Raw genomic sequence first — 13,626 nt, forward strand, 5'->3', positions numbered from 1 at the left:
CTCAGACCTGAGGCACACCTGTGCCCTGTTCTGTTCCAAGCTTCATACCTGAGGTACACCTGTGCCCTGTACTGTCTCCAAGCTTCACACCTGAGGCACACATGTGCCCTGTCCCATCCCCGTACTGTCTCCAGGCATCACACATGAGATAAACCTGTGCCCTGTCCTGTCCCTCATGTGGTCTCCCAGCTTCCCACCTGAAGTATATCTGAACCTTGTTCTGTTCCTGTGTTGTCACCAAGCTCCACACCTGAGGCTCACCTGTGTCTCCCATTACCCAGTCACAGCCACTCCAGCTCCCAACTCTCTCTGAATAGTGTTTTACACACCTCCATCTGCCTGACCTGTCTCCCTCTCCTCCATTTCCCCATCCATGTGGCCTCCAGTGTCAGGGTCACATCTTTGTAGCCACCCCCATCCAGACACCTTTGCTGACTCTTCCACCTACGGAGTATGTCCAGCCCCAAAGACCCTCCCAAGTCTCGGTCTCATGCCAGACTGGAGGCTTCTCAAGGGCAGAGTTAAGCCATGGGAGGGCTTAATGGCTATTGCTGGTGGTGAGTCTGGCTTCGCCTTGTTTTTGCATCAGTCACACCTGGCGCCCTGTCACTCAGACAGCTCCTTCAGCCTTCCCTCTGCCCTATGCCAGGTGTGCAGACCCCAGCCATCACCTGCCAGCTTCTGTTCCTCCTGCTTTTATAGATACAGGCACTTAGCCTTCAGGCACACCCAGAGCTCACAGACGTGCTCACAGGTAGAGCACAGGGGGTAGGTGTGGATCTGACACACCTGACTGAGCCCCAGGCTCTCTCTGGATCCCACTCCCCCATTTCCACAGCTTGGCAGATGCAGCAAGGTGTGATGAGAGCTCACGGCACCTGTGAGACCACGTGCCAAGCCGTCCCTCGCCTTCTCTCGCAGTGAGGATGAGGCATCGCCCTGGGGGTGAGGGCTGGCGGCTTCACAAGTTGCTTTTTGATGAAACCCATGGACGGTGCTTGTCTCTCAGCCCAGTGCTGGGATTTACAGGTGTTACTCTGGGACTGACACGGGGCACACTGGGGACTTTATCTTTCATCTTCACACTTGGAATCCCTTCAGGACCCAAAAGCAGTGTTTGGTTGCTCTTGGAATTGGTATCGTAGAAATTATGTTTGAGTTCCAAGATGGTACTTCATTCAGCTGAAATTAGAATGTTTTCTGTAGAAAATATCCACAATATGGCAGTGTTTGCTCTTTCTGGAAAGTGTGAGCAGCACACCAGCACTTCTTTGGCTTTTAGGTTGATTCTCAGTGGTGTCACAAGCTGCTTGGTCCAGGCCTGGTTTTCCACCCTCCGTGAGCATCCGTGCACCTGCTGGCTGGAGGAGCAGGAGGGCCATCCCCCTGCACCCCTTTGATCTTCACTGGGTGCTGTGAGATGTGGACCAAGAGCTCATCCATGGGCTGGGCCAGTCACCAAGAACCAGGACTCCCAGTCGACCAGGGACTTGGGAATAAGAAGGAGAGGGAAGGCTCAGGGCTGCTCTGGAGGTGGCTGCTACTATTCCAAGGGGCCCAGCTCACTCAGGCTCATGCTCTCCCTCTTTCTTCGGGGTGGTCTGCACCATCCTCACTCATGCCCCTCAGCGCTTACCTGGACTTTTGCAGGACACTCCCACATCATCACGTCACAGCAGCAGGCCTGTCCCTGCGCCTGACCTGGATGGGTGCACCACTACCCCTGAGGCCCACCACCCTGCTGGCCGCCACTCCTGCTGCCTGCCACCAGCCCCATAGCCTACCACCACCCCTGAGGCCCACTACCACCCCCATGGCCCGCCACCACCCCTGCCACCCACCACTCCCACGGCCCACCACCACCCCCCACCACCCCTGCCAGCCACCACTCCCACAGGCCACTACCTCTCCCATGGCCCACCACCACCCCTGAGGCCCACTACCATCCCCGTGGTCCACCACCACCCCTAAGACTTGCCACTACCCCCATGGCCCACCACCCCCCCTTCAGGCTACCACCACCCGTGCCACCCACCACTCCCACGGCCCACCACCACCCCCCACCACCCCTGCCACCCACCACTCCCACGGCCTACCACCACTCCCCACCACCCCTGCCACCCACCACTCCCCCAGCCCACCACCACCCACTGTGGTCTGGCGCCCCCTGCCCACACTAGCGCCACATCTCACAGCAAGGGCAGTGCCACAGTCAGGAAAACTCTCCTCAGGTGTACCCCGTTCTCCCTTTACCCCATGACCTGCTATTTGGGCTGGTCCACCCTCCTGCCAGCTCTCTCCAAGCCACACCAGGTAACTTCACCTTGTCCCCCACACGCTGCTCCCCAGTTAGATGTGTTAGCATGACAGCAGTCTGTTCCATGCGGTGTTACCATTGGTTTTCATCTGGCTTTCAAGTTATGTGATCAGAACATGCTACTTTGGATAGTTCAAGTTCAGCACCAGTCCTTTATCTGAGTATTTGCTTCCATAACCGCTGTCGGTAGGTGTTTAACGAGGGTGAAGATAGCCTTCTTTTCCTTTAGCTTTTGAACAGCGATAAATGATTTTTTTTAGTCGTTCATCAGACACGCATTTAGGGACCATTGCTCAGCATCAGGCCCCTGCCGGACACTGAAATTCAGAGACAGAAAAGGCCCCGTCCCTGCCATCAAGAGGCCTCCAGGCAGGGGGAGTCACTCACAAATTAATAAAGGCAGGAGCGTGTGATACAATGTATCCAGTCATATTTTCTTGGTGACGGTCCAGTCCAGGGTCCAAGGTTTTGTTGGTGGTATCATCCCATCGTCTAACTCAGCGAGGGTTCAGTTCAAGGTAGTGGACAAGCACACGCTTCCTCACTGGCTGGGAAATCCCAAGTTCAAATTCTCCCTCTGCCCCCAGGACCATGGCAGCAGGGGTGTCTGGCACGTGGCAATTTGCTGACCAGCATCTTAGTCTCAGTGAGGGTTGTCTAGACAAACAGAACCAGTGAGAGATATATAGATGCGTGTGTGTGTGTGTGTGTGTGTCAAGAGAGGGATTTATTGTAAGGAATTGGTGCACACGATTGTAGGGGGTGCTGGAAAGTCCAAAATCCGTAGGTTAGGCTTTAGGCTGGGGATTCCTGCAGTCTTGCGTCCCAAGATCCATAGATCAGGTGAGAAGAAGAGTGAAAGAGCTTTGTCAAAATGGCCTGTTTATAGTTTAGAGGCAGAACACACCCCGGAGAAAGTCCCTGTTTCCTCCTGAGGCCTTTAACTGATTAGAAGAGGCCCACCACGTTATAGAGGGTAATCTGTTTTCCTTGAGCCTAGCTGATTTAATCATAACAGAGCCTACCTAGACTAGTGTGAGACCAAACAATTGGGCATAAGGGTCTCACCAAGTTGACACATAAAACTAACGGTCGCAACCAGGAAATTTGAGTGGAAGGACTTTGTAAATACTTTTTGCCCAGGTGTTGGGAGGGATGGATGCCCTGGTCTTTGCAGGGAGAATTTGTTATTTTGTTAATAAGAATATAATATTTTGTATACTAGAAGCCTGGCTTATAACCTTCTCTAACCATTAACACTGCCCCCAAAAGAAACATACTGGTGTTTTTCATGGGCAAATACTGACATATCAGGCAGCAAAACACCTGGCAGTGTAATTACTGAAGTCCCACCCCAGCATGGCCCAAGAAAGCGAACATTGGTGCAGCATCTCAGGGTGCCCAGGTGATGAAAAGAGTACGTGGGCACATGCAGGCAAAGCAAACCTACTGGGAGAAGCCATTTCAATCAGTGGAACATAACAAACGTGAGTCGGTTCTTACCCTGGCTGCTTTACAGTATGGAGGCAGCTATTTCCAGTAACCCTAATGCGCTGGATACTAGGAGGAAGAGAAATGGGCAGAGAAGAAGCATAGTGATAAGCTGGGCCCCTTCTAGGGGTAGAAGTAACATTGTTGCATTTTCCCATCTGTGGAGTCCTAGAAATAAACAGGGAAGGGTAGTTAACAGAGTCCTTTGTATACAAACATTTTTTTCTCCTTTGTTGTCTTTGAAGCTTTTTAGTTATTCGTTTTATATGCCCTTTAGGGGACTTTGACTTCAGAGGAGGGACTTTTGAATGAAACAGGGTCCCCTCAAGCATCTTTCCAGCTGATTCATGGTGAAATATCAGCAGGAAGTTGGCACGGAGCGAGAGTGCCTGCCTCCACGAGGCCTGGAGCTGCAGGAGCCCCTGGAGTTTAAATGCTGGATGGTGGGCCTGGAGCTGGGCGATCTGCAAAAGGCAAAATCTGGGTGGGTGTCCACCCACAATCTCAGTCACGGTGACCCTGACGCCTCCAGCCGCCATGGAAGGAAAACTGGCCAGAGAACAAGATGTTTCCAGCAGCCTGTGAGCAAACGTGGGCTTCATTCTCCCAGAGCTGTGCAGAAACCCCACACCAAAAACCAGCCCAGAATTCCTGGGACTGGTGAACAGGATGCCCCATAGAGGAAACCAGAAACCTGCCCGGAGATGGATCCCTCTGTCCCCCGGGACAGGCCCAACCCCACACGGTCACCCCACGGCCGGGCCACGTGACAGGAGCCAGGGCCCACACACTGCCCAGTGGCTCCGTGCCCCCATCCCAGCCAACAGTGTGTGCCTCGTTATGTCTGCTTGTTAGTTTAAACTGGTGCTCCAGCACCGGTGGCTCCCAGTTAAAAGCTGTCTTAACAGGGAACTGAGTGGTCTGCTTGGTGACAATTTGTGGAGCCTTGTTGCCTCACTGGGGCCCTGGTGGTGCAGCGGTTATGAGCTAGGCTGCTAACCAAAAGGCCGGCAGTTCGAATCTACCAGCTGCTCCTTGGAAACCCTATGAGGCAGTTTTACTCTGTCTTATAGGGTTGCTATGAGAATCAACCTGACGGCAATGGGTTTGTTTGGTTTTTTGGTTTTGTTGGCAGCCTGCTGTGTAGAAAGCAGATGCATCCAATGGAGTCTAACAGGTGGGTAGTGTCTGTTGTGTCAAGAGAGGGCTAGAAGGTTCTGAGGTCCCTTGGGCAACAGTGCTGTTGATAGTTCTAACTCACTACATCTTGTGTGTTCCTGGGGCTGGCAGCTGCTCAGAGGAGGGAAGGCCCAGGTTTGGGCAGTCCAACCCCAGGGCAAGTGTGTCTGTCAGTCTTCCATGCTGGACCTGTCCCATGGCAGGCTGAGGGACAGTGGTGGAGACCTGTGACTGGTGTGTGTGTGTCTGTGTGTCTGTGTGTGTGTGCTGGTGGCAGGCTGAGGGACAGTGGTGGAGACCTATGGCTGGTGTGTATGTGCTCGCTCTTGTGCATGTGTGTGTGTGCTGGTGGCAGGCTGAGGGACAGTGGAAAAGACCTGTGGCTGGTATGTGTGTGCTCACTTGTGTACGTGTGCATGTGCCAGTGGCAGGCTGAAAAACGGTGGAGACCTGTGACTGGTGTGTGTGTGCTCACTTGTGTGCATGTGTGTGTGTGCTAGTGGCAGGCTGAGGGACAGTGCTGGAGACCTGCGGCTGATGTGTGTGTGTGCTCACTCGTGTGCATGTGTGTGTGTGCTGGTGGCAGGCTGAGGGACAGTGGTGGAGACCTGCGGCTGACGTGTGTGTGTGCTCACTCATGTGCATGTGTGTGTGCTCACTCATGTGCATGTGTGTGTGCTCACTCATGTGCATGTGTGTGTGCTCGCTCATGTGCATGTGTGTGTGCTCGCTCATGTGCATGTGTGTGTGCTCGCTCATGTGCATGTGTGTGTGCTCACTCATGTGCATGTGTGTGTGCTGGCAGGCTGAGGGACAGTGGTGGAGACCTGTGGCTGATGTGTGTGTGTGCTCACTCGTGTGCATGTGTGTGTGTGCTGGTGGCAGGCTGAGGGACAGTGGTGGAGACCTGCAGCTGACGTGTGTGTGTGCTCACTCGTGTGCAGGTGCGTGTGTGCTGGTGGCAGGCTGAGGGACAGTGGTGGAGACCTGTGGCTGATGTGTGTGTGTGCTCACTCGTGTGCATGTGTGTGTGTGCTGGTGGCTGGCTGAGGGACAGTGATGGAGACCTGCAGCTGACATGTGTGCTCCTGTGAGTACATGCGTGTGTATGTGTGTGTGCTGGTCGGAAGCAGACCCCGAAGTGGTAGATGAACACAGGCTGGATGACTAGCACCTCTGTGGTGCAGACAGGCAGGGAACATGCTCCCTTCCCACAAGTCCTTCAGTTTGCACATGTGTTACAAAGAGTGGGGGCCTTGGGTGGTGCTCACAGTTAATGCACTCAGCTGATAACCAAAAGGTTGAAGGCTCAAGACTATCCAGAGGGACCTTGGAAGAAAAGCCTGGCAAGCCACTTCCAAAAAATTAGACATAGAAAACCCAATGGAGCACAGTTTTACTCTGACACACATGGGTTGTCGTGGGTCAGAGTCAACTCAACAGCAAATGGCTTTTACAAAATGCACCTCAGTCTGGAAACACGGTTTTTGTCTCTTGCCAAGTTCATGTTATAATACTATAGTTTCAGCTAAACCTTTACAGTTAGTACAGGTACTGAGGAGATCTTCCCGATTGGAATGGCTTTGCTGACAGGGATGGAAGGGGAGGAAACCTCACCTTACTTCACCAGCAGCGTGCGAAGCCTGGGCGGGAACCTGCCTTCGCTGGGCTACTTGCTCCCACGGAAATAAAACAGGCTGTGCCTTTCTTTTCAGGTGCGTTTATCCCCGGAGTTCCTGTCCAGCCTGTGGTTTTACGATACCCAAATAAGCTGGTAAGTTTTGTTTTCCTGTGGGTTAACCTGGCTGGTATAGTAGTTAAGTGCTACAGCTCCTAACCAAGAGGTCAGCAGTTCGAATCTACCAGGTGTTCCTTGGAAACCCCATGGGGCAGTTCTGCCCTGCCCTGTAGCGTCGCTTGGAGTCGAAATTAACTCAGGAACAATGGGTTTGGTTTTTGGTTTGAACATCCAGGTGAATTGCCTGAGAATGAGACTCCTGTGGCATTTTAATGCATCCATTTCATAACCCAACCGTCGTGAACAGAGTGCGGAAACTCTCCAGGGTGCGGGGCTGAGTTCCTCGCGCTCAGCCCTGGAGTCAGGACGGACCTCACCTACAGATCCGTGTCTGACAAACCTCAGTATCCCAGACACTTCCCGAGATCCATACACAAAGTCCCTCCTTCATGGGTCATGGAAACAGCGGTCCTTTCCCATTGTGGGTGTCCCTGACATGATGTGGGGACTTTCCCATTTGCTCCCAGCTCTGCCTGCCCAGGCCACACTCTGGGCAGTTAATTTCTAGAAGGCCGGAGGCAGCCAGTGGGAAAGGAACGAGGCTGATGGTGAGATCTGTGCCCATCTGCCTCGACTCTGGGTAAACGTGGGGTACAGAGAGGGAAAGTCTTCGCTGAAAGCACCTAACAAGCCAGTCGTCACACACGTTTGAAGCCTGAGTTCACACAAGTGCTATGAGTCCCTGAGTGGTGCAAACAGTTAATGTGCTCAGCTGCTAGCTGAGAGGTTGGAGGGTTTTGTCCACCCAGAGGCACCTTAGAAGAAAGGCCTGGAGATCGACTTCTGAAAACTCAGCCCTTGAAAGCCCTGTGGGGCACCGTTCTACTCTGACACACATGAGCTGGACTAGTTTGATCACAGTTGGGGAAAAAAAAAAAGTAGTTATTTTGCTTTTCTCATACCTCCGGTTGAGGTGGGGATTTTTGTTTATTCTGAGAGCAAAATAAAGGAGAGGGTAGCTGGGGCTGAGAGCTCCTGGGATGTAACTGACATAGCCAAGCTGGGTGGTAACAGCCTGGACAAGACTTCGGGGCAAGTTCCTCCTGCCCCGGCCTCTGTGTCTACATCCACCCCTTAGGAGTTGCAGTACCTCCTCCAGGTGCTGGGTGGAGGCTCCATACCTGGCAGGGACAGTCAGCCCTTCCTTCCTTGGGCCCCAGAGCCGAGGGTGGCACGGAGCTACTCCCTTTGGGCACCCACTCAGGGCCACCTGCATGTCACCTTCAGCTGCAGCTCCCTCTGGGACCAGCGTCCTCTCGCCTCTATGGGCTGCGGGTGCTGGCAGCCGAGGGACTGCTCTCAGGACTTGTCCCCCTGGGGCCTGACGCAGCACTGTGTGTACTGCAGTCTGTCTGATAAACTAGCCTTGGGGCAGGTTTTTTTACTGGCATCACTTCTCTGTTTATGGTAGTTCACCTTTATGATGTCAAAGGCAAGTTTATTAAAAGGAAACATGTGCAGCTCCTGGCACAGCAGGGTCTAGTTGTTGATACAGATGCTACGGACTCACGCGGCACTGTGAGCCGGGGGTGTCAGGCCAGGCCTGGAGGATGCAAAGATGCACACACCTGGTCCTTGTCACCTGCAGATCCCACTCTACTGGGAGGAGTGAGGAGTGCACATGGTTGCCAGGGAGGCTGTCCCGTCAGCTGAGAGTGAGTGCAGTGGTTGGTCAGAGAGCTGGTAGCTACACGCTGATGGGTGGGGTCCATTCTGTCTTACTGGCACTGTGACAAGATCCACTTGTTAGCCAATTTGCTGCTGGAGGCCATCTGGTCTGCATGAGCTACACCCTAAATGTATCTCCTGTGAAAAGAATAAACCCAAGAATAGAAGAACCTATAAAGTCATCTGTGCAGAATCCTAGATTTTTCTTTAAACATTTTCATCAGCTGTTCTTAGGCAGTGTACCTTTCCTGGGTCTTCTAGAAGCGGTCCTCTTAGTTGTCAGAGAAGCAGAATTTCTGCCGTGTGTTCCCATCTGCCACCCTGTGTACTGTTTTCCACGTCCTGTTGTAATTGCAGTAACTGGTGTGAGCAGGTTTAGGCACAGACACTGCAGAGGAGGGCCGAGTGGCGGGGTAGAGAGCAGACCCTGCGCAGAGGTACATTCAGGAGCCAGAAGAGGGGTGCAGGTGGGAGTTAGTGTTAAGGAGACTGGGAAGAAGGAAGTCACAGATGGGTGGCCAATGTCAAGAGGGAGATCAGGGTGTTTGTCACCTGTCCTTACTAGGCCGCTCAGTCAGGTGGCCGGCGTGGCTGCTGAGGCTAAGTATATGTGTCAAGGGTGGAGAGCATAGGAAATGTCCCTGGGAGGGACGGCCCTGGGCACACACAGGGTGGCAGAGGTTTGCTCTGCCCGCTCCGGAGGCTGGGGGCTGACCAATGCATGGCCATGTGGGGAGTGCACTGGCTGGAGAGGAGTTGCCATGGAGCTTTCCAATGTCATCAAGTGGCTGAGTGGCCAGAGCAGGGCAGGTGACTGCCCTGCATGCAGAGGCGGCTTGAGCAAGCTTGAGAGAGCAAATGGACGAGGAAGAGACTCCTCAGATTAGACATTACAGTTACCAGGGATATTGAGCTGGGGGAAGGCAGAAAAAGAGCCGGGGTTGGCTCTCGGTTTAAACTGACAGCTGTGGGACTATGAGAAGGCCCAGATGCGTCTGCAGGAGGGAAGGCTCTGGCCCCTGGGGGGCTCAGGATATGGAGACAGTACACCCCTCTCCTGCTCTGCCTGAGAGCAAACTTGGGAGAGAGGGAGAGGTTACGTGCCTCTGGGGTCACAGGTGCACCGGAATGTGGCTGGGGCAGGCGACAGGCTTCCTGGCCATAGGAAGGGCCGATCACTGGCACTCGTGGAGTACTTAGAATGCTGACTTCCAATCATGACTAATTCTGCCTGTTTATTTCCCCTAGGACACGATCACGTGGACGTGGCAAGGACCCAGAGCGTAAGTCACACACCACGTCACCCCGTCTGTCATGTCACATGGGGACCTCAGAGGCTGCTGGCATGGATCACCAGTGTGCTAGTTACCTTTGCAGATGCAGACACTTGAAACAAGTGACCCTCTGCTGTTTGACAGTCACAGGCTCAGCCCACGTGAAACTAAATGGACAAATCCGCACCAGGGCTCGGGGCTGGCAGTGCCAATGCAGATGATGATGCGGAAACAGGGAGGTGGGGACAGGGCTAGGAGGTTGACTGTCCACTGGGGGATTAGGCGTGGGGTCCAAGGAGGGGGACTCTGGATGACTTCCATTTCTGATGCACACGAACAGGAGGGGGTGGATGTCAGTTACTGAGGTCAGGAACCCCAGGAACGAGGTGTGGTGCAGGGTGGTGTGACTGGGCTTGCCCAGTGTGCCGTGCTGGTAGGGCGGTAAGGAGAGCTGTCACCTGCAGGGGCCCAGGTACAGGGCAGATAAGGTTTCCTGAGCTAGAGGGCACACCGTGGGAGATGGTGGAGTGCGGGACACCTAAAGGCGCAGGCGTGGGTATAAATAGAGCAGTGAAGACCACTATTTAGTAAGCAGTAGGCTTGTCCTCGGGGAGCCCTGGTGGCACAGTTGTTAAAGCGCTTAGCTCCTAACTGAAAGGTCAGAGGTTCGAATCCACCAGCCACTCTGCAGGAGAAAGATGGTGGCAGTCGGCTTCTATAAAGATTTACAGCCTTGGAAACCCTATGAGGCAGTTCCACTCTGACCTGTGGGGTCACTATGGGTCAAAATCAACTGGACGGCAACAGGTTAGGTTTAAGCTTGTCCTGATGCCTGCCTGCCTTATCGCTCCATCACGTGTTTTAACCTTTGGATTTAGACTGAGGAGAATCAACTACCCAGTAGTGCCCTCTAGAGGGGAAACAAGTCCAAAAATTTTCCCACGGAATGTGAAGTATTTTAACAGAAAAGAATGGAGACCCTTAACTTTTTAACCAGTGTCATAAATCCATTCCATGTGTTGTTTTAGGTTGGAAATCCTGTGGCTCACACTGTGTCAGTTTCACAATCAGGTGGAGATTGAGGTTTGTGCCAATACAATGTTGTACATCATCTAGGTACAGTGTTACATGCCGTGTGAATACAATGTTGTGTGTAACGTTGCCTGTCATTTGCAGTGTTATACATCACCTAGATACAGCGTTACGCACCATCTATATATTCTTGCATGTCATGTAGATACAGTGTTCCAAGTGAATTATTTTTTTTGTTTTGTTTGTATTTAATATAAATGCATGCTGTTGATTTTATCTTATTACCCTCCTCTGCTAATACCTTGTCAGATACTCTAACCTGTCTCCTGGTTTTCAGCCCGTTGGCTGTCTCTGAAGTCAAGATCTCCATTCTCTGGGCTAAATTATATGCTGTCACATTCATGCAGCCTGTAAATTTTATCTGAGTGGATGACAAAAAGAGTTTCTTTGCTTAAAAAGGGAAGTAATATGCTACTCCTGCATCTGAAAACTAGAGGTGCCATATGCAACTGAAGTATTTATTGAAAGAATTTGCTATCTTCCAAAAACTACTGAGTAATACCGAATTTATAAACTACTGTGGTTTTCAATCAGGTAGTTCACATTAGTAAAATCTAAGCCACTGTAATTACAAAGGACTGAGCAGAAAGGGCCCGGCCCAAGTCTGAGTGTGACAGACCCTGTTACTTAGGACATGTTATGTTCAGAAGGAGAGCCTGTCATGGCTTTGGCTCAGATGAAGACATGGGGCCAGTCTGCTGCCAGAGTACAGGGACACAGGCCTAGGCAGCGTGGGGGCTTTCCCAAGGTTCTTTGTTTTGCTTTGTCTTGAATACCTATATTTTCGAGGTGAAAGGTAACTGTATGGTTTTGCAACCTCACTGGTGAATGTTTTTGCTCACGTCCCTCCTACCAGAGAGAGCCTGGGGCCTGCTCACATGAGAAGCTTGGCACTTGCAGAATTTTGTAAAGTGTAGTGGCGAGTGAGACTAGAGTTGTAACATGAGGGTTAATAGGATTTCCTGTATTCTTAAATATCCACATTAAAGAAAGGGGGATTCATTGATGGTCTCTTGCCTTCTCACACAGAGTATGAGACCTCATCATTTAAACAATGTACAGACACCAGTCACTCACGCGAAGACACACATTCCTTGACAGTTTATTTTCATTTCAAAATAGAGTGGATGGCAAAAAGTTAATTAACGATAGTTATTCTCATGTACAAGTAATGTGTCGTGCTATCCCTGACACAGAACAGAGACCTTTAGAAATGGAAACATGGATGTCATTTATTGCATTAAAGACTAAACCCGGTGTGAAATGAGAAATACAGTGCACGGATGATCCCGTGAGCTCCAAACACAGACGGGAGCAGGAGCGACTGGTAAAGAATGGGATGCCTGTGTGTGTTTGTGTGTGAGAGAGAGAGGGAGAACTTTGCAGATGGTTCTCATTCAAAGTGCTTTGACAGATCTTACATTCATCAGAATCACAATGGTCACTTGTGGTGGGTTTTATAAGGCAGGTGTGTGTGCTCTCTGTGGAAATAATGGAGTCCTGTTTGCAGTTTCTCCCAGTGTACCACCCTTCAGAGGAGGAGAAGAGGAACCCAGCACTGTATGCTAGCAACGTGAGGCGCGTCATGGCGGAGTAAGTAAGCACCCGTCCTTCCTCCATCACCTTGTGTGGAGATGCCTCTTTAAACAACGAGGGGCTTTTTATGACCCCCATGAGCTCGCTGTTACTCTGCATTCTTCCTCACTGCTGTACCCCTCTTTGTAGCGTTGCTATGAGAGCAAGTGGCCAATAGCATTAGGAAAATGGGTTCCCGCAAAAGTGAGTGTGCACGCGTTGACTTAGCTTGCTGATGGTAGTGGCCTTGGCTGTACACTTCACGTGTCGGGGTTTTGTCTAACAACTTTTCAGGTTGCTCAGGACGTGTTTAGTTGTCGTTTAATTTTACAAATTTGCAAAGTGCTGACAGTCACCGGCAGCCAGGTGGTGTGTTCCGCACGGGGCCCGTTTAGGATGGCAGCGGCAGTGACCCAGCAAGAGGACGGGTCCTGGGCAGACCTTTGAGTCTCGTCGGAGTGTCTGCTCAGCTGGCCTTTCTTCATCTGCCCACATTGGTGCTTACTGACGTTCTCGCCCCACCTTCCTGACGTTCTCGCCCCACCTTACTGCATTGACGGTGCTACTTGTAGCTTCTCTGAGGGGCTTCCTTGTGAGATAACTTGTGCTAGTTCCCAGACGAGTATGCATGTGCGTAGGGATATGGAGAATCTCGCTTCCTTTATCCATACACTCCTCGGTTATTACCGACCATGGTGGCATCAGCTCATGACCTCTCTGCTCTGCTCTCTAACCTCTTTTCCTCCCTCCGTGTCCCATACTCCCCCTTCCTCCTATTTTCTCCACTTCCCTTCTATTCCTGGGCAGGAGGGGCTCCCTCTGAGTTCAGCCCACAAGGTGCCTCAATGGTAGCAGCGCAGCAGCCAGAACAGTGAGTGCCCTGACCATGCAAGCAGCAGGGGGACAGAGCGGGCAGGCCAGCGTGCCAAGGGGTGCAGTGTGGGCGCCAGGGGGTGCTGTTGCTCAAGTGATACAACTTTGGGTTTCCAGAATACGTTCTTTCTTCTCACTATACTTGGCATGCCCCTGTTCTAATACACTCTATGAGACCCTGTAGAATAAAACAATTTTTCACCTCAACATACACTAACTACAACTCTGTCTGCTATATGTCCGCACACTCCTTGGAAGGTTAGACCTGAGGGACAGAGGTCCCCTAAGCCCTTTCCTTGTCTCCTTGGGGCACCCTCACCCTCCAGAGCTCTGTTTCCTTCCCCCTCACCGAATCGCTC

At 52.0% G+C, this 13,626-nt stretch overlaps 1 protein-coding gene across 1 annotated transcript in view; it reads left to right on the forward strand.

Annotated features, from left to right (window-relative positions):
• The window catches only part of LPCAT1 (lysophosphatidylcholine acyltransferase 1), a 91,331-nt gene that overhangs the window by 55,034 nt on the left and 22,671 nt on the right, over positions 1-13,626 (forward strand). Inside the window, exons 6-9 of the mRNA XM_064270555.1 lie at positions 6,703-6,761; positions 9,702-9,736; positions 10,756-10,810; positions 12,330-12,412. Of these exons, the coding sequence (XP_064126625.1) occupies positions 6,703-6,761; positions 9,702-9,736; positions 10,756-10,810; positions 12,330-12,412 (232 nt within the window). The remainder of the gene's footprint in view (positions 1-6,702; positions 6,762-9,701; positions 9,737-10,755; positions 10,811-12,329; positions 12,413-13,626) is intronic.

This window comes from Loxodonta africana, chromosome 2, assembly GCF_030014295.1.
Source record: "Loxodonta africana isolate mLoxAfr1 chromosome 2, mLoxAfr1.hap2, whole genome shotgun sequence".
NCBI lineage: Eukaryota > Metazoa > Chordata > Mammalia > Proboscidea > Elephantidae > Loxodonta > Loxodonta africana.